Consider the following 20347-nt stretch of genomic DNA (forward strand, 5'->3'; position numbering starts at 1 on the left):
CCACCAATGTCTCGCACCGCACAGTCCAGCCGTCGCTAGCGCAAGTGTTGGAGCGCAAGCGCAAGTACGTCACCACGCGCCCGCACGCTCAATCGTTAACCGTCCACATAGCCAAATTTATCAGCCTTGAGATGCTGCCGTATAGGGTTGTGGAAACGGAGTCCTTCAAAGCTATGATGGCGGCGGTGGCCCCGCGCTACTCAGTTCCCAGTCGCCACTACTTTTCCCGATGTGCCGTCCCAGCCCTGCACGACCACGTCTCCCGCAACATTGTACGCGCCCTCACCAACGCGGTTACTGCCAAGGTCCACTTAACAACGGACACGTGGACAAGCACAGGCGGGCAGGGCCACTACATCTCCCTGACGGCACATTGGGTGAATTTAGTGGAGGCTGGGACAGAGTCAGAGCCTGGGACCGCTCACGTCCTACCCACCCCCAGAATTGCGGGCCCCAGCTCGGTGGTGGTATCTGCGGCGGTGTATGCTTCTTCCACTAAAGCACCCTCCTCCTCCTCCTCAACCTCTGTCTCGCAATCTAGATGTGTCAGCAGCAGCAGGACGTCGCCAGCAGTCGGTGTCGCGCGGCGTGGCAGCACAGCGGTGGGCAAGCGTCAGCAGGCCGTGCTGAAACTACTCAGCTTAGGAGATAGGAGGCACACGGCCCACGAACTGCTGCAGGGTCTGACAGAGCAGACGGACCGTTGGCTTGCGCCGCTGAGCCTCCAACCGGGCATGGTCGTGTGTGACAACGGGCGTAACCTGGTGGCGGCTCTGCAGCTCGGCAGCCTCACGCACGTGCCATGCCTGGCCCACGTCTTTAATTTGGTGGTTCAGCGCTTTCTGAAAAGCGACCCACGCTTGTCACACCTGCTCGTAAAGGTGCGCCGGCTCTGCGCACATTTCCGCAAGTCCCACACGGACGCTGCCACCCTGCGCACCCTGCAACATCGCTTTAATCTGCCAGTGCACCGACTGCTGTGCGACGTGCCCACACGGTGGAACTCTACGCTCCACATGTTGGCCAGGCTCTATGAACAGCGTAGAGCTATCGTGGAAAACCAACTCCAACATGGGCGGCGCAGTGGGAGTCAGCCTCCTCAATTCTTTTCAGAAGAGTGGGCCTGGTTGGCAGAGATCTGCCAGGTCCTTCGAAACTTTGATCAGTCTACCCAGGTGGTGAGCGGCGACGCTGCAATCATTAGCGTCACCATTCCTCTGCTATGCATCTTGAGAAGTTCCCTGCAAACCATAAAGGCAGCCGCTTTGCGCTCGGAAACAGAGCCGGGGGAAGACAGTATGTCGCTGGATAGTCAGAGCACCCTCCTGTCTATATCTCAGCGCGTTCAGGAGGAGGAGGAGGAGGATGAGGAGGAGGGGGAAGAGACAGCTTGGCCCACTGCTGACGGTACCCATGCTGGTTGCCTGTCATCATTTCAGCGTGTATGGCCTGAAGAGGAGGAGGAGGAGGAGGATCCTGAAAGTGATCTTCCTAGTGCGGACAGCCATGTGTTGCGTACAGGTACCCTGGCACACATGGCTGACTTCATGTTAGGATGCCTTTCTCGTGACCCTCGCGTTACACGCATTCTGGCCACTACGGATTACTGGGTGTACACACTGCTCGACCGACGCTATAAGGAGAACCTTCCCACTCTCATTCCCGAAGAGGAAAGGGGTTCGAGAGTGTTGCTATACCACAGGACCCTGGCGGACAAGCTGATGGTAAAATTCCCATCCGACAGCGCTAGTGGCAGAAGGCGCAGTTCCGAGGGCCATGTAGCAGGGGAGGTGCGTAGATCGAGCAGCATGTACAGCCCAGACAGTGCAACAGTCTTTAAGGGCCTGGCCAGCTTTATGGCTCCCCAGCAAGACTGTGTCACCGCTCCCCAGTCAAGGCTGAGTTGGCGGGAGCACTGTAAAAGGATGGTGAGGGAGTACGTAGCCGATCGCACGACCATCCTCGGTGACGCCTCTGCCCCCTACAACTACTGGGTGTCGAGGCTGGGCACGTGGCCTGAACTCGCGCTGTATGCCCTGGAGGTGCTTGCTTGTCCTGCGGCTAGCGTCTTGTCAGAGAGGGTGTTTAGTGCGGCTGGGGGAATCATCACGGATAAGCGTACCCACCTGTCAACCGACAGTGCCGACAGGCTAACACTCATCAAGATGAACAAAGCCTGGATTTCCCCAGACTTCTCTTCTCCACCAGCGGACAGCAGCGATACGTAAGCAATACGTAGGCTGCACCCGCGGATGGAAGCTACGTTCTCTCTCACCATCCAAAACGGGGACATTTCTGCTTCATCAATCTGTGTCTAATATTCCTCCTCCTCCTCCTGCTCCTCCTCCTGCTCCTCCTCCTGAAACCTCACGTTATCACGCTGAACGGGCAATTTTTCTTAGGGCCACAAGGCTCACTCATAATTTTTCGAAACAATTTTTAGATGTTTCAATGCTCTGAAAAGCGTTGGAACTTTAACTTGAACCAATTTTTCGTTAAACTGGGCTGCCTCCAGGCCTAGTTACCACTTAAGCCACATTAACCAAAGCGATTAATGGGTTTCACCTGCCCTCTTGGTTGGCCATGGCCAATTTTTTTCAGGTACATTAGTACTGTTGATACAGCAATTTTTGTGGGCCCTCGCCTACAGTGTAATCAAATAAATTTTTAGCCCACCTGCATTAAGCACGACATTACTACCTCAGCTGTGTTGGGCAATGCAATGGGATATTTCTATGTACCGCCGGTGGCTTCCTGGCACCCACCCATGCTGTGGGTCCACAGGGAATTATAAATGCATCTGTTTCCACTTGTAAAGAAGCCCAGTCTGACTGGGGCATGCAGTGTGGGCCGAAGCCCACCTGCATTAAGCACGACATTACTACCTCAGCTGTGTTGGGCAATGCAATGGGATATTTTTATGTACCGCCGGTGGGTTCCAGGAAGCCACCCATGCTGTCGGTCGACAGGGACTTCACAATAGGGAGTTGTACCTGCCTGTGTCTATGAATTAAAAAGCCCGGTCTGACTGGGGCATGCAGAGACACCTTGACAGAATGAATAGTGTGTGACACATAGGTTCCCCATTGCTATGCCCACGTGTGCAGCTCCTGATGGCGGTGGCACAGGATTCTATTTCTCATTGCTTCTGTACAGCATTGTGGGCTATCGCCCCGCCACTCTTAAGGAGGGTCGCTGCCTAGCCGTGCCAACCTCTGCAGTGTGTGCCTGCGGTTCCTCCTCATGGCAGACGCACTTCTAAATAGACATGAGGGTGGTGAGGCATTAGGGCAGCTGAAGGCTGCGCAGGGACACTTTGGTGTGCGCTGTGGGGGGGAGGGGGGGGGCGGTTGGGCAGCATGTAACCCAGGAGAAGTGGCAGCGGAGTGTCATGCAGCCAGTGATTGTGCTTTGTTGGAGGTAGTGTGGTGCTTAGCTAAGGTATGCATTGCTAATGAGGGCTTTTCAGAAGTAAAAGTTTTTGGGAGGGGGGGGGGGCCCACTCTTGCCGCTATTGTGGCTTAATAGTGGAACCTGTGAACTTGAGATGCAGCCCAACATGTAGCCCCTCGCCTGCCCTGTCCATTGCTGTGTCGTTCCCATCACTTTCTTGAATTGCCCAGATTTTCACACAAGGAAACCTTAGCGAGCATCGGCGAAATACAAAAATGCTCTGGTCGCCCATTGACTTCAATGGGGTTCGTTATTCGAAACGAACCCTCGAGCATCGCGAAAAGTTCGTTCCGAGTAACGAGCACCCGAGCATTTTGGTGCTCGCTCATCTCTAGTCCCAACTCGATTATTCAATTCTAGCGCAAAAGAATTAGCGTCGAAATTTTACGTACGGAATCGAATTCTCTCACTTCTTGGTGTCATAGATGCATGAAATTTGGAACAGGCACTGATTATGTCATAAATAGGAAAAGTTAATGGGTCCCAACTCGATTGTTCAATTCTATGTGCAAAAGAATTAGCGTCCACATTTTACGTACGGAATCTAATTCACTTCCAGGTGTCATAGAAACTTGAAATTTGGCACGGGCATCGATTGTGTCATATATTGGAAAAGTTAATGGGTCCCAACTCGATTATTTAATTCTATGCGCAAAAGAATTAGCGTCCAAATTTTACGTATGGAATCTAATTCTCTCACTTCCCGATGTCAGAGAAACTTAAAATTTGGCATGAGCATTGATTATGTCATAAATAGGAAAAGTTAATGGGTCCCAACTCGATTGTTCAATTCTATGCGCAAAAGAATTAGCGTCCAAATTTTACGTACGAAATCTAATTCTCTCACTTCCTGGTGTAATAGAAACTTGAAATTTGGCATCCAAATTTTACGTACAGAATCTAATTCTCTCACTTCCTGATGTCATTTTATATAAAGGAAACGTCGCATGGTTTCCTCCCGTGGTGTTTCCTGGGTAACGCAGAGAACTATGCAAAATGGTGAACATATGTTTTTCCTCGGTATCTCTAAAGTAAGCACGACTTCATAAGATTTTCCATGTGAACACCAGATAAACACCAGTACCAAATTAACTCGGGCGAAGCCGGGTATATCAGCTAGTAGAGAAATAAACAAGAGACCTATAATTATCTCCTCAGAGGAGGATAGGGATTAAAGCGGAATAGAGGCTTGTCAGGTGGCATCTGGTAGGAGGCCTTTTCTAGGGGACTTGGTAAAGTCCTGCTCCATTCTCCTCGACTTTCTGGGCTTGTTTGGAGTAACTTGAGTCCAGGAATCTATTTTGAGAAGAGCGGGAAGGCCCAGTGAGCCCTCTGCTAATGTCCAGTCAAGGCTTTGAATGTGGGAGAGGTATAGCATGTTTAGAACCAAGGGGAGGTCTTCTGGGGTTTTTGTAACCCAGGTTCTGTTTGGGTTTGAGATTGCTAATCTAAATGGAAAAAGCCATTTATAGGGGATGTTTTTGTGTCTCAGTTCTCTTGTTAGTGGTTGTAATTGCCTCCTCAGGTCTAATGTGAGTTTGGAGAGGTCCTGATAGATTTGGATTTCGCTATTGTCGTATTCTATTTTTTTTTGCGGATCTGGCCTTGTTGAGATTTTTTTCTTTGAGTTTGAAGCTCTGAAGGCAGCAGAGGATATCCCGGGGTTTATCTGATTTCACCGATCTGGGTCTAAAGACTCTATGAGCTCTTTCCAGGCCGAGGTCTACGTCCTTGTCCCTCTCCAAGAGGCTGTTGAAGATTCGATAGAGAGTGGTGGAGATCTCTTTGTCAGGGATGCTTTCTGAAATGCCGCGTACACGGATGTTGTTGCATCTTGAGCGGTTCTCCAGATCGTCTATATGTATTCGTTGGAGGTATAGTTCTTTATATTTGTCGATCAGGATGTATTTAACCCTTTCTGCATGCTTGATCATCTTTGTGCAAGAATCTTGAAGGGTATTGATTTTGGCGTGTACTTCCTTAATGTCTTTCCTTAAATCCGAGATCTCCTCCTTCACCGTTTGGGTGAATTCTTTAAATAGATCTTTAATGCACTCCTTGGTTGGCAGCGCCTTGATATATTTTTTTATGTCTGAATTGGAAGTTATAAGCAAGTCGTCTTCTGACTCACTTTCTGAGCCTTGTAGGGAGGCGGCGTGGTTTTGGTTATCTTCTTCTAATGACATCTGCTTGGATTGAAATGTGAGAGGAGTATCTTGGGAAGCAGTCACAAAGGTTTTCACTAAAGCCTGAGGTCTTTTAGGTGTTTTGAGGTCTTTGGCGCTGTTGTTGCCTATGGATTTTGTGGGTTTACCCATTTTGCCTGTCTCAGTACAATTAGGCTGGGAGAAATAGGGTGAAAGGGGTATTCACGTTTCACGTTGTATAGAGACAGCGTTTTCCGGTCTTTGCGTTTGAGAAGCTATTATAGTGGTTGTATTACATTTTACCACTAGACGGGGTGAAAGTCCATTACCAGTATTGCCAGCAGAACTGAGCAGCTCAGGTGTAAAGTGGAGCGACAGGATGATCCTCAGCGGTGCGGAAAGCCCACTCAAGGTAGATGCTTGGGTGCAAAGATATGTCTTCCTTTTATTTTTTTTCTTAGTTGCTTGGGTTTATAGGACTTTTCCGCTATTGGGGCTGGGATTCCTTTCTATAGAGCGCAGCTCACGCAGACGATCCTGTCACCTCCTTTCTCTAGAGAAGCTTCTACCTCCGCTGGGTCTATTGGTTGGGCTACTGATGTCTATCCGCCACTTCCAATCTTATAATGGTGGCCTGAATCCAGCACCAGGTGACAGAGTTCCGCGCTCAGTGGAATGCCTCTTCTTTTAACCACTAAAGTAGGATGTGTGAATCTACACACAATATTTTGTTTTTATGCTTATAGGGAGAATTGCATGTGCGGCAGATTGCGGGTGTTTCCAGGGGCTGCCTTTCACCTCAGGGTTAGTATTTTCTATGTGCTGCTGGCCACTGTGCTTAAAACTTAGTATTGTCCTTGGCAGCTCAGAGCAGAGGGACGTGCACTGTGTAGATGGCGGCTCCACGTGGCACACAGTTAATGGCGGCTGTCTTTATCTGTGCCGTCTGCTAGTGTAGGTATTATGCAGAGGGGAGACCACGGCACTTTGCTCAGTCCTTCCTCTGGTCTCCCTTTGTCCTCGCTCTCTGTACTCTCAGCGGCCGTGCAGGGGCTTCAGCCGCGGCAGGCTCTCCCTCCTCCTTCACTTCCCCTGCTCACTGCCTCCCGCGCTCCGGTCTCCCCGGCTACCGACACTGCAGGTGGCCCCTCCGCGCCGCCTCCTCAGCCGCACGGCTCTTCTCACCTGCCTCAAGCTTCTCCCTCCGGCAAGTATCAGGGAGATTCAGCGGCGGTCCGTCCGGCAGCAGCAGAGTCTCAGTCGCCGTGCAGCCGGTGTCTCCCTGGGTCTCCGAGCAGGATGTCACACAGAGCCTGTCCCTGCGTCCTGCCGCCTCCACCAGTCACCAGGTCCACGGGATTTGTCCAGGTAGTGCTGCTTTTGTTTTTTGGGCGATCGTTTGGGTGTTTTTTCACAGGGGATTCAAAGGTTTAATGAGCATCTGGTGGAAGCTCAGACTACACGCGTCCGGCCATCTTGCCTGCTAGCCACGCCCCCTACACTCTTACTTTAATCCCTGTTACTTTACTGTCTGTGATATGTAAGTCTCTTGATGATTGTCTTATAACATTATTTTTGTATTTTTCTGTAAATAAGCGCTGCTCTTTTCTTTGAGAATTAAACCTTAAATTAATCAGTGCGCCTCGTCCCTGTTACACGAAACCAGATTCTCCGAAGATTGTATTCATAAATCGGGTTCCAATTTACCGTAACGAAATTGGTGGTGGCCGCTGTCTACATATTGTAGAGCTCTGGAGTGCATTAGAACGGATCAGGTGGATGATCTGAGCTTCCACTTCGCATGTGTGCAGGAGCCTGGGAAAGCTGGGTACAAATCAGCCTGTATTCTAACGACTGCCAACTTGCAGTACTGCAGAGTGTTTGAGGACGGAGGTGGGATTAATAGATATCGTCCCTTCCCCTCTCTCCTCTTGTCCAGTGAAGGACAAGTTGGTATACCGTGCAGGGCCAGGCGGAGTGCTGTTGAGTTGTGGCCTTGGCTCATGGTCGCTTGTCCGGTGTCTCGGAAAGTTTGGTACCAGTCACTCCACAATCTAAGGCCTTCTCTCCTCGCCCTACCCTGCTTTGTGACACCCCCTACCTGCGCCCCCCCCAAATGTGTGTGTAAACATATAATATATATACTTAAAGCTAGGTGACTAGTAGTAACGGGGCAGGGCTTTCTCAGTGCTGCTTCCTTGTTGGGTGACTCATCCAGGTTGGCTGTACTGTGCACCGGTCTTATATTTTTGCAGGTCACATTAATGCACTGTATACAGTATATGTACGGTTGTGTCATACAGCATTAGCAGCCAACCTAACACAATGTCCATTTGGCGGTAGACAGGACTGTGAAGACTGTTGTACTCGGCATTTACCACAGTCAGCCCGCTACAGTTTCTCTGCCTGCACCGTGTCCCAGCCCGACATATAAGTCCCGACACAGTCACCCAGGGACTCGTGCCTTAAACAGAAATCTTACTTAAAGGGGTTGTCTCACGCCGAAATGGTTTTTTTTTTATTCAATAGCCCCCCGTTCGGCGCGAGACAAACCCAATGCATGTGTTAAAAAAAACTAAACGTTTAGTACTTACCCAAATCCCCGCTCTGCGGTCACTTCTTCCTTACCTTACTAAGATGGCCGCCGGGATCTTCACCCACGATGCACCGCGGGTCTTCTCCCATGGTGCACCGTGGGCTCTGTGCGATCCATTGCCGATTCCAGCCTCCTGATTGGCTGGAATCGGCACACGTGACGGGGCGGAGCTACGAGGACCAGCTCTCCGGCACGAGCGGCCCCATTCACCGCACAGAAGACCGCACAGCGCAAGCGCGTCTAAAATCGCCAGAAGACGGCGATTTTAGACGGATCCATGGCGACGGGGACACACGCAACGGAGCAGGTAAGTGAATAACTTCTGTATGGCTAATAATTAATGCACGATGTATATTACAAAGTGCATTAATATGGCCATACAGAAGTATATAACCCCACTTGATTTCATGAGACAACCCCTTTAAATGATTGAGTTTGATAAAGATTTAAAGGACCGTAAAACTGTTCTCTCTTTATAGTCTGCTCTCCGGTCACTGTGATGTATACTGACAAATAGGAACATGGAGGCTATTGATGTATGCAATAGTATACTCCAGAAATGTGTAAAGTCATTGTTCTTCCTGTTATTAATGTCTGTTTGTCATCCTTGTGTAGGCAGATAAATGTTCTCCCAAGCTTGTGGATGGGGATCAGATTGTTCTCATCAATGGCCGTGATATCTCGGAGCACACACATGATCAAGTGGTTATGTTTATAAAAGCCAGCCGGGAATCCCACACAAGAGAGCTTGTTCTACTGGTTAGGCGGAAAGGTAATTCTTCCTTTTGCTGGTGGGACTTGCCAAATCAACACTATTCGTATTATATCAATATTATTTTATTATGTAGTGTTCCAAAACATGGAGTAAATACGTTCCTACACACACTCCTTGATAAAAATTCTTGCCCCAGAAGAAGTTGTCGTTTTGCTGCAGAACCCGTTCTGCAGTTCCATTTCAGGCAGATCTGTAATGATGAGAGTTGTGGTGATTAAATGAACGGTCTTGTCATCGGAGGCCCTAGAAGTGGTTCCCCCTTGGCCTATAAAAGGCTCTCGGAGGCCTCTTGGGTGTAGTGACCTCTTTTTCCTCTATGACGCAGAGAAGAGATTTCACCACGTTACCAGAGTTTGAGAGGGGCGCATTATTGGGTTGTGCCCCACCGGCCCTTCTGACCAGACTGTTAGGGGGTGTTGGGACCAGTGGATGGAGGGCACACAAGGTGACCGGGCTCAGGATGCCCCCTACAGATCACCAGTAGAGAGGACTGTCTGACGAGACTTTTAAGAGGTGTTGGGACCAGCGGATGTGTGAGGGCACACAAGGTGACCGGTCTCAGGACGCCTCCTACAGACCACCAGTAGAGAGGACCGTCTGACCAGACTTTTAAGAGGTGTTGGGACCAGCGGATGTGTGCGGGCACACAAGGTGACCGAGCTCAAGACACCCCCTTCAGACCACCAGTAGAGAGGACCATTTGACCAGACTGTTAGGAGGTGTTGGGACCAGTGGATGAGGGTACATGAGGTGACCGGGCTCAGGACGCCTCTTACAGACCACCAGTAGAGAGGACCGTCTGACCAGTCTATTAGGAGGTGTTGGAACGAGTGGATGAGGGTACATGAGGTGACCGGGCTCAGGACGCCTTCTACAGACCACCAGTAGAGAGGACTGTCTGACCAGACTGTTAGGAGGCGTTGGGATCAGTAGGTGAGTGCACACAAGGTGACCGGGCTCAGGACCCCCTTACAGACCACTAGTAGAGAGGATCGTCTAACCAAACTGTTAGGAGGTGTTGGGACCAGTGGATGTGTGAGGGTACACAAGGTAGGTGACCGGGCTCAGGACACCCCCTACAGACCACCAGTAGAGAGGACCGTCTGACCAGACTTTTAGTAGGCGTTGGGACCAGTGGATGAGGGCACACAAGGTGACCGGGCTCAGGACACCCCCTACAAACCATCAGTAGAGAGGATTGTATGACCAGACGGTTAGGAGGTGTTGGGACCAGTGTATGTGTGAGGGTACACAAGGTGATTAAGCTCAGGACCCCCTTACAGACCACCAGTAGAGAGGACCGTCTGACCAGACAGTTAGGAGGTGTTGGGACCAGTGAATGTGTGAGGGCACACAAGGTGATTGGGCTCAGGACCCCCTTACAGACCACCAGTAGAGAGGATCGTCTGACCAGACTGTTAGGAGGCGTTGGGACCAGTGGATGAGGGCACCCAAGGTGACCGGCCTCAGGACCACCATGGTTTTAGACCCCTGTGTCTGTGTGCAGGCGCTTGGCTGTAGGACATTTGGTTTCATGGTGCCCACTACGTGTATGGCCTTTCACAGTCACCCATCATCACTTCTGATTGCAGCCGTGTTGTGAAAAACGAAACTTGACTACTAGGAGTGGAACTTGGTTGTTATTTTCAGCGATGAATCCCGGTTTAGTTTGGCTGTGTTCATGCCTGAAGACCTCGGGGTGAGCGCCTCTACCCTACCTTTGCTATGGAGCGGCACTCTGCCCCCACTGCTTGTGTGATCGTCTGGGGGACATTGCATACGAGGGACAACAGCAGCTCAACAATATGTTCAGTACATTTTTCAGCCACCTGTTGCCACGTATCCAGCAAGATAACATGCGTCAACACACACAAGGGTGTCACAGGAATGGCTGCACAACATTGCTGCACTTTCATAGCCTGCCCAATTGACAGGTTTATCACATCTTGTATCCAAGGTAGAGGCAGTACAACAGGGTACTAGAGCCTGCATGCCCACCTGTAGCACATCTTGTATCCAAGCTAGAGGTGGTACAACAGGGTACTAGCACCTCCATGCCCACCCGTATCACATCTTGCATCCAAGCTAGAGGTGGTACAATAGGATAGTAGAGCCTTCATGCCCACCTGTAGCACATCTTGTATCCAAGCTAGAGGTGGTACAACAGGGTACTAGCACCTCCATGCCCACCCGTATCACATCTTGCATCCAAGCTAGAGGTGGTACAATAGGATAGTAGAGCCTTCATGCCCACCTGTAGCACATCTTGTAATCAAGCTAGGGGTGGTACAACAGGGTACTAGAGCCTCCATGCTCGCCCGTATCACATCTTGTATCCATGCTAGAGGCAGTACAATAGGGTACTAGAGCCTCCATGCTCACCTGTATCACATCTCATATCCAAGCTAGAGGTGGTACCACAGGGTACTAGAGCCTGCATGCTCGCCTGTGTCACATCTTGTATCCAAGCTAGAGGCGCTACAACAGGGTACTAGAGCCTCTATTGCCCCCCTTTTCACATCTTGTATCCAAGCTAGAGGCGGTACAACAGGGTAGTAGAGCCTCCATGCGCGCCTGTATCACATCTTGTATCCAAGCTAGGGGTGGTACAACAGGCTACTAGACCCTCGATGCCCACCCGTATTACATCTTGTATCCAATCTAGAGGTGGTTCAAGAGGGTACTAGAGCCTCCATGCTCCCCGTTCACATCTTGTATCCAAGCTTGAGGTGGTACATCAGGGTACTAGAACCTTCATGCCCGCCTGTATCACATCTTGTATCCAAGCTAGAGGCAGTACAACAGGGTACTAGAACCTCCATGCCCACCCGTATCAAATCTTATATCCAAGCTACAGGTGGTACAACAGGGTAGTGGAACCTCCATGCCTGCCCGTTTCACATTTTGTATCCAAGCTAGAGGTACAACAACAGGGTACTAGAGCCTCCATGGTCCCCCTCTCTCTCTCCTCTGCTGCTGCTGATCCCCCTCTCTCCTCTGCTGCTGGTCCCCCTCTTTCTCCTCTGCTGTGGCTGGTCCCCCTCTCTCTCTCCTCTGCTGCCGCTTATCCGCCTCTCTCTCTCCTCTGCTGCCGCTGGTCTCCCTCCCTCTGTTCTCTGCTGCTGCTGATTCCCCTCTCTCTCTCCTCTGCTGCCACTGATCTACATCTCTCTCTCCACTGCTGCCACTGGTCCCCATCTCTCCTTTGCTGCCACTTGGCCCCCTTTCTCTCTCCTCTGCTACCGCTGGTCCCCCTCGCTCCCTTTTTTTTCTCTGCAGCTGTTCCCCCTCTCCCTCTCCTCTGCTGCAGCTGGTCCCCCTCCCTCTCTCCACTGCTGACGTGGGTCCCCCTCCCTCTCTCCACTGCTGCCGCTGGTCCCTCTCTCTCCTGTGCTGCCGCTGGTCCCTCTTTCTCCTCTGCTGCCGCTGGTCCCTCTTTCTCCTCTGCTGCCGCTGGTCCCTCTCTCTCCTCTGCTGCCGCTGGTCCCCCTCTCTCTCCTCTGCTGCCGCTGGTCCCCCTCTTTCTCTCCTCTGCTGCCGCTGGTCCCCCCCTCTCTCTCTCCTCTGCTGCCGCTGGTCCCCCCTCTCTCTCCTCTGCTGCCGCTGGTCCCCCCTCTCTCTCTCCTCTGCTGCCGCTGGTCCCCCCTCTCTCTCTCCTCTGCTGCCGCTGGTCCCCCCTCTCTCTCTCCTCTGCTGCCGCTGGTCCCCCTCTCTCTCTTCTCTGCTGCCGCTGGTCCCCCTCTCTCTCTTCTCTGCTGCCGCTGGTCCCCCTCTCTCTCTTCTCTGCTGCTGCTGGTCCCCCTCTTTCTCTCCTTTGCTGCTGCTGGTCCACATCTCTTTCTCCTCTGCTACCGCTGGTCCCCCTCTCTCCTCTGCTTCTGCTGGTCCTCCCTCTCTCCTCTGCTGCCGCCATTCCCCCTTTCTCTCTCTCTCCTTTGCTGCAGATGGTCCCCCTCTATGCTACCGCTGGTCCCTTTCTGTTATTTACTTTCCTACCGCTGGTCCCCCTCTCTCTCTCCTCTGCTGCCGCTGGTCCCCCTCTCTCTCTCCTCTGCTGCCGCTGGTCCCCCTCTCTCTCTCCTCTGCTGCCGCTAGTCCCCCTCTCTCTCTCCTCTGCTGCCGCTGGTCCCCATCTCTCTCCTCTGCTGCCGCTGGTCCCCCTCTTTCTCTCCTCTGCTACTGCTGGTCCCCCCCTCTCTCTCTCCTCTGCTGCCGCTGGTCCCCCTCTCTTTCTCCTCCGCTTCCGCTGGTCCCCCTCTTTCTCTCCTTTGCTGCTGCTGGTCCACATCTCTTTCTCCTCTACCGCTGGTCCCCCTCTCTCCTCTGCTTCTGCTGGTCCTCCCTCTCTCCTCTGCTGCCGCCATTCCCCCTTTCTCCCTCTCTCCTTTGCTGCAGATGGTCCCCCTCTATGCTACCGCTGGTCCCTTTCTGTTATTTACTTTCCTACCGCTGGTCCCCCTCTGTTTTTTTCTCTGCTGCCGCTGGTTCCCGTCCCACTCTTCTCTGCTGCCGCTGGTTCCCATCCCACTGTCCTCTGCTGCCGCTGGTTCCCCTCTCTCTCTCCTCTGCTGCTGCTGGTTCCCCTCCCTCTCTCCCCTCCTACCGCTTGTTCTCCTCCCCCTCTCCTGTGCTGCCGCTGTTCCCTCTCTCTCTGTCCTTTACTGCTGCTGGTCTCCCTCCCTCTCTTCTCTGCTACCACGGTTCCCTGTCTCTCTCTCTCTCTTCTGCTGATGCTTGTTCCCCTCTCTCCCCTCTTCTGCTGCTGGTCTCACTCCCTCTCTCCTCTGCTGCCACTTGTCCCCCTCTCTCTCTTTCTCCTCTGCTGCCGCTGGTCACCCTCTCTCCCCTGCTGCCGCTGGTCACCCTCTCTCCCCTGCTGCCGCTCATCCCCCTCTCTCCCGCTCTCCCCTGCTGCCGCTCGTCCCCCTCTCTCCCGCTTTCCTCTGCTGCCGCTCGTCCCCCTCTCTCCCGCTTTCCTCTGCTGCCGCTCGTCCCCCTCTCTCCCGCTTTCCTCTGCTGCCGCTCGTCCCCCTCTCTCCCGCTTTCCTCTGCTGCCGCTCGTCCCCCTCTCTCCTCTGCTGCCGCTCGTCCCCCTCTCTCCCGCTCTCCTCTGCTGCCGCTCGTCCCCCTCTCTCCCGCTCTCCTCTGCTGCCGCTCGTCCCCTCTCTCCCGCTCTCCTCTGCTGCCGCTCGTCCCCCTCTCTCCCGCTCTCCTCTGCTGCCGCTCGTCACCCTCTCTCCCGCTCTCCTCTGCTGCCGCTCGTCACCCTCTCTCCCGCTCTCCTCTGCTGCCGCTCGTTCCCCTCTCTCCCGCTCTCCTCTGCTACCGCTGGTTCCCCTCCCTCCCCTGCTACCGCTGGTTCCCCTCTCTCTGTCCTTTACTGCCGCTGGTCTCTCTCCCTCTCTTCTCTGCTACCACGGTTCCCATCTCTCTACTGCTGATGCGGGTTCCCCTATCTCCTCTTTTGCCGCTGGTCTCACTCCCTCTGTTCTCAGCTGCCGCTGTTCCCCCTTTCTCTCCTCTGCTGCCGCTGTCCCCCCCCCATCTCCTCTGCTGCCACTTGTCCCCCTCTCTCCCGCTCTCCTCTGCTGCCGCTCGTTTCCCTCCCGCTCTCCTCTGCTGCCGCTCGTTTCCCTCCCGCTCTCCTCTGCTACCGCTGGTTCCCCTCCCTCCCCTGCTACCGCTGGTTCCCCTCCCTCCCTCCCCTGCTACCGCAGTCTCCTGTGCTGCCGCTGTTCCCCCTCTCTCTGTCCTTTACTGCCGCTGATCTCTCTCCCTCTCTCCTCTGCTACCACGGGTCCCCTCTCTCTCTCTACTGCTGATGCTGGTTCCCCTATCTCCTCTTCTGCCGCTGGTCTCACTCCCTCTGTTCTCTGCTGCGGCTGTTCCCCCTTTCTCTCCTCTGCTGCCGCTGGTCCGCCTCTGTCTCTTTTTTCCTCTGCTGCCGCTGGTCCCCCTCTGTCTCTTTCTCTTCTGCTGCCGCTGGTCCCCCTCTCTCCTTTGACACCGCTTTTCTCCCTCTTTCCTTTGCTGCATATGATCCACCTCTCTGCTGCTGCTAGTCCCCCTCTGTTATATTCATCTGCTGCCGCTGGTCCCCCTCTGTTTGTCCTCTGCTTTCGCTGGTATCCCTCTTTCTCTCCTTATTGCCACTGGTTATGCTTTCTCTCTCCTCTGCTGCCGCTGGTCCCTCTCTCTCTCCTCTGCTGGCGCTGGTCCCTCTCTCTCTCTCTCTCCTCTACTGCCGATGGTCACCCTCTCTCTCTTCTGCTGCCACTGTTTCCCCCCTCTCTCTCTCTCCTCTGCTGCCGCTGGTCTCCTTCCCTCTCCCCTCTGCTGCCACTGGTCCCCTTCCCTCTCCCCTCTGATGTCGCTGGGCCCCCTCCCTCTCTCCTCTGCTGCCGCTGGTCCCCTCTGTCTTTCTTCTCTGCTGCTGCTGCTTTCCCCTCTCTCTCTTTCCTTGCTGCCGCTGGTCCCCCTCCCTCTCTCCTTTGCTGCCGCCGGTCCCCCTTCCCCTCTTCTCTGCTGCAGCTGATTCCACTCCCTATCTCCTCTGCTGCTGGTGGTGCCAATGCCTCTCTCCTCTGCTGCCGCTGGTCCTCCTCTCTGTATTCTGCTACCGCCAGTCCCCCCTCTCTCCCCTCTGCTGCCGTTGGTCCCCCTCTCTCTCCCCTCTGCTGCCGCTAGTCCCCCTCTCTCTCTCCTCTGCTACCGCTGGTCCCCCATCCTCTCTCCTCTGCTGCCGCTGGTCCCCTCTCTCTTTCTTCTCTGCTGCTGCTGCTTCCCCCTCTCTCTCTTTCCCTGCTGCCGCTGGTCCCCCTCCCTCTCTCCTTTGCTGCCACTGGTCCCACTTCCCCTCTTCTCTGCTGCCGCTGATCCCACTCCCTATCTCCTCTGCCTCTGGTCCCACTCTCTCTCTCACCTCTGCTACCGTTTGTCCTCTCTGTGTTTCTCCTCTGCTGACGCTGGTCCCCCTCCCTATCTTTTCTGCTGCTGATCCCCCTCTTTCTCTTCTCTGCTGCCACTGTTCCCCCCTCTCTATCCTCTGCTGCACTGGTTCCCCCTCTCTCTCTACACTGCTGCCGCTGGTCCCCCCCCCCTCTCTCTCTCCTCTGCTGCCGTTGTTCCCCTCTACTCTCTCCTCTGCTGCCGCTGTTCCCCTCTACTCTCTCTCTCCTCTGCTGCCGCTGTTCCCCTCTACTCTCTCTCTCCTCTGCTGCCGCTGGTCCCCCTCTCTCCTCTGCTGCCGCTGGTACGTTGCTAAGCACTGTTCATTATAGGGGTTGTCCAGGGTGTTTCTTCACACAGTGCCACCCTATTTTTGTTTATATCATGCACCAATTAGCTCGTATTAAATTTAATTGGCTATTGAAATCTCTGGGAGCACGGTTGTGTGTTATTTGTGTGCAGAAATACCCAAGGCATGCGCCCGCAAAAGTGCAGTAAAATGTGCACAGATGCAGATGGTGTAAATACTCTTACGTCGCTGAGAAGCCGACCTAACTCTTTAGATGCTGCAGTCAATCTGAGCAGTCAGTGGGGGGCGGCGTCACAGTTGTCCTATTGGCTCGCTGCATCACGATCGTGATGTGCTTATGGATTGGCATGACAGGCGAGACCTAATAGGCAATAATAAAAAGTATGATTTGTTGCAATACCGAAATATTGAAGTATATCATACAAGGGATCAGCCGTTCACAAGTTCAAATCCCCTATGGGGATTAAAGTGAAGAAAGGTTTTATAAAAGGTTTAAAAATATTTATAAAAAAATTAAAACATTTAAATTTTTCTTGCCATAAGAAAATGTAAACAATTTTAAAGCCAAACACAATTGGTATTGTCATATCCTTAAGAGTTCGAACTATTGAAATATTACTATTTATCTTGCATGATGAATGCCGTAACCAAAAAAATGTGTTAACACCAGAACTGTGTGTTTGGGCACTGTCTCTTTAAAACACACACATGATATAATTGTACATACCCCAAAATGGTACCAATAAAAAAAGCAGCTTGCCCTGCAAAAAACAAGCCCTCACATAGCCTAATTGATGGGAAAACATAAAAGTTAGGCTGGCTTCACATAGGCCGATTCCAATTGCAGAATCCACAGCAAAACGTGGGCATTGAAAATCATGCAGATTCGCTTTCCTGCTCACAGTCGGGGATATGAATTGCGGATTCCGCAAGCACAGTAGAGATCGCAGCTTATTCTGTTTGGCTGCGGATTCCATGCAGATGGAGGCTGTCCAACCTGTAGCACACATGCAATTAACATTACGTATGGGCCGTGGGTACCTGTGTCATCGCTGAGCGACGGCGCGGGAAATACAAACAGTAAGAAAAAAGTATGTAAGCACATTTATGTATGTATTTTCAGATGTATAACGTAAGAGAACTACAGAAGTTCAGTATCTCCATACTTGTACCGACCCGCAGCATAGAGGGAACGCCATGAAAACTAAACCCCCTAAAATGCCAATAGTTCGTTGTTTTTTCATTTCACTGCACTTCAAAATCTATTTTTCCTTTTTTGAACTTGGTTGTAGCGGGATATGCAGCACCCCGTTTGGTTTACAAACCTCACTGGTGCCTGGACCTTCCACCATAGATTGACTAAAACCCTTCAGCTACATGCTGTCTGTTATCCAGCGTAACCGATGAAGGGTCTTCCCAGCTTCGAAACATGTTTTATGGCTGCTGTTCTTTGTATAATACTCTCCATTTTACTAGATCCGCCACAAGAACTTTCCTCTGTGAGTTTGCGCCAATGTTCTCCGGGGGGGAGGATGTCCTGGTTGGCAACGCCCCCACCCATTCCTGCTTCAGGCTAGTACTTGGGTTTGCTCCACCTTTTTTTTTCTCTGCTCTTCCATTAAAATCGAGGTCAGCTGTATCAATGGCAAAATAAAGTTATGGCTCTTGGAAGACCACGATAAAAAATGAAAAGTCGAAAAATCTCTGGTGCTGAACGGATTAATAAGTGATGCCTCCTCACCTCACAGCCTATTGGATCTCTTCTAATGGACTGGAGTATGGGTTACTAAGACCTCATTTTATGTTTCAGTTGTGAAGCCATTTGGAGAATTGTCGGACTTTCAGCGGTTTCCGGCGACAATACTTCCCACAGAATACTGCGATACATTGCAAGGGTCGATGGAGCAACTTGCCAAAGGGCTTGAGACGGGCATTGTCCTCATCCAGTTCGAGGTTGGTGATACTTTCCTTTTTCCTGTAAAATGGTAGATTGTCTTTTTGTAACAGATTCCCAAACATGTCAGGGGATATTTCCTTGTCATACTGCCTTAAGACTTCTAGAAACTTCAGCTGTGTTTTTATTTGGGCAGTGTGATTGTTCCCAGCAAGAGAAACCAAGTAATATTGTAGATATGAGAACTTTTAATGGCTAACAAAAATACATGATGTAATAGCGAGCTTGTGAACCAACGCAGGGTTCTTCATCAGGCTTATGGATTGGATCTGAAGAGGCTTAATGGATATTTATACACACTCATAACATACATATTATGACAAGGCACAGATATGGATATGTGAACGTGTAAGAAGACAGATTGTTCTGGGATTTGAGTTGGTGTTCCAAAATCACTGTGCATAGAGCAGATACTTCAGGTCGGATTTCTTCATCGGTATCTGGGTTTACCAATTCAAATGAGTCGGATTATATATACACACATACTTATTGTTCTGTCTTTTTACACGTTCACACAGTGTGCAGTCTGACATTCAGTTTAACCATTTCTGTCTTCCAAATAAACAAACTGTTCTTCTTAATCTGACAGGTTTATTAGTTAACAGATCGATGATGATGATGACGATAATAATGATGATAATGGTAAAACTATAAGAATACAGATAATTCACATAAGTATGATGCATAGGAAACATTACATAACATTAACATGGAGGTACATGGCAAAATGGCTGCTACACATAGTGCTGCATGGCTAACTAAACAGTTATAACTCCCTGAGTAACAACACAACTGACCACTGAACAGCTCTGCATAACATACTGTCTCTGAAACAAGGGTAGTTCTCTTACCAGATATGCTTTTACAAAGATGGTGGATTTTGAAGAGGAGGGAGTAAAGGCAAGTCTGAACTCTATCTCTGACTGGAAGTTCCTTCTTCCCACAATGCCTTGCAAACTACCCATAATACATCACTCTTTATGGTAGAAAAACAAGTTGTAATACATTTGCAACACAGCTAGATGGTGCCGTAACCACTAAACACCTAGAATGGAATGTTATGTAGCTTCGGTTTATGTGGGGCAGAACACTCCCCGTCTGACGTCAACGGACGTCACTATTGGGTCTTTCCAGTGAAAACAACAAAACAAGTTCCGCGACTGGCCTGAGGAATAGTTTGCCTTCCCCAGGCTTCCACACTTTGACCTCGAACTTGCGTACCTTCCCATCCTTGCTCGGGAATGTGTTGGTGATGAGTACGAGCAGATTTGTGACGTGATGATGCCCGGGAATTACCATAGGATGTTTCTCCTTAAATTCCACTTTGGCTGCTTGTAGGCGACCTCTTATTCTTAGAGACCCATCTTGGTCAATGGTGGGATCAAGCTTCTTCAAGGCGCTGTCCTTGAAGACTGTTTGGCCTTTGCTGAAGTAGTCTATTTCTTTAGCATAACATTCATGCTGTATAGTGCGAATTATTATGCTCTTGGCTCTGTCCAGATTGGTAGCAGTAAAGGCGTGTTTGCAGTGATGCCAACCCTTGCAAGGTCTTTGACTCACAGGTAATGTCGACCTATAAGACTGAGCTATATGGCTTAGACAGGCTATAGCACGAACAAGCAACATCCAAGTGGAGAATCTGTTGAAACGATGGGATTTGAGTTGGTGTTCCAAAATCACTGTGCATAGAGCAGATACTTCAGGTCGGATTTCTTCATCGGTATCTGGGTTTACCAATTCAAATGAGTCGGATCCAATGCTGCAAGACATTGAACGGTACAGAAATGCAGGACCCGTAAACCAAGTTGTATTCTTAAGGCCACCCGCTGCTACAGATCTAGTTGCATGGTCTGCCGGATTATGGTGCGTAGGAACATAGTGCCATTGCTTGGGACAAGTGGACCTCCTGATCCTTAGCACCCTATTGCTGACATAGACGTAAAAGCGTCTGGTTTCGTTGCGAATATATCCTAAGACTACCTTGCTGTCTGTGTAAAATTTGACTTCCTCGATTTCCAGATTCATTCCTGACGTTATAAGTTCAGCCAACTCTACCGCAAGCACAGCAGCGCATAGTTCCAGTCTGGGTATAGTGTGCTCGCGGAGTGGCGCCAGTTTGGCCCTGCTCATAACAAACCCTATATGGCATTGTTCCTTGACGTCT

The 20347-nt window shown here is 51.3% G+C and overlaps 1 protein-coding gene across 6 annotated transcripts in view; it reads left to right on the forward strand.

Moving 5' to 3' along the window:
* PTPN3 (protein tyrosine phosphatase non-receptor type 3) overlaps positions 1-20347 on the forward strand; it is a 318436-nt gene that overhangs the window by 231448 nt on the left and 66641 nt on the right. For all 6 annotated transcript variants that reach the window (XM_066579095.1, XM_066579096.1, XM_066579097.1 and 3 more), the window contains 2 exons: positions 8812-8968; positions 18040-18182. In XM_066579095.1, coding sequence (XP_066435192.1) covers positions 8812-8968; positions 18040-18182 — 300 coding nt within the window. The remainder of the gene's footprint in view (positions 1-8811; positions 8969-18039; positions 18183-20347) is intronic.

The sequence above is a fragment of the Eleutherodactylus coqui genome, chromosome 9 (genome assembly GCF_035609145.1).
Source record: "Eleutherodactylus coqui strain aEleCoq1 chromosome 9, aEleCoq1.hap1, whole genome shotgun sequence".
Taxonomy (NCBI): Eukaryota; Metazoa; Chordata; class Amphibia; order Anura; family Eleutherodactylidae; genus Eleutherodactylus; species Eleutherodactylus coqui.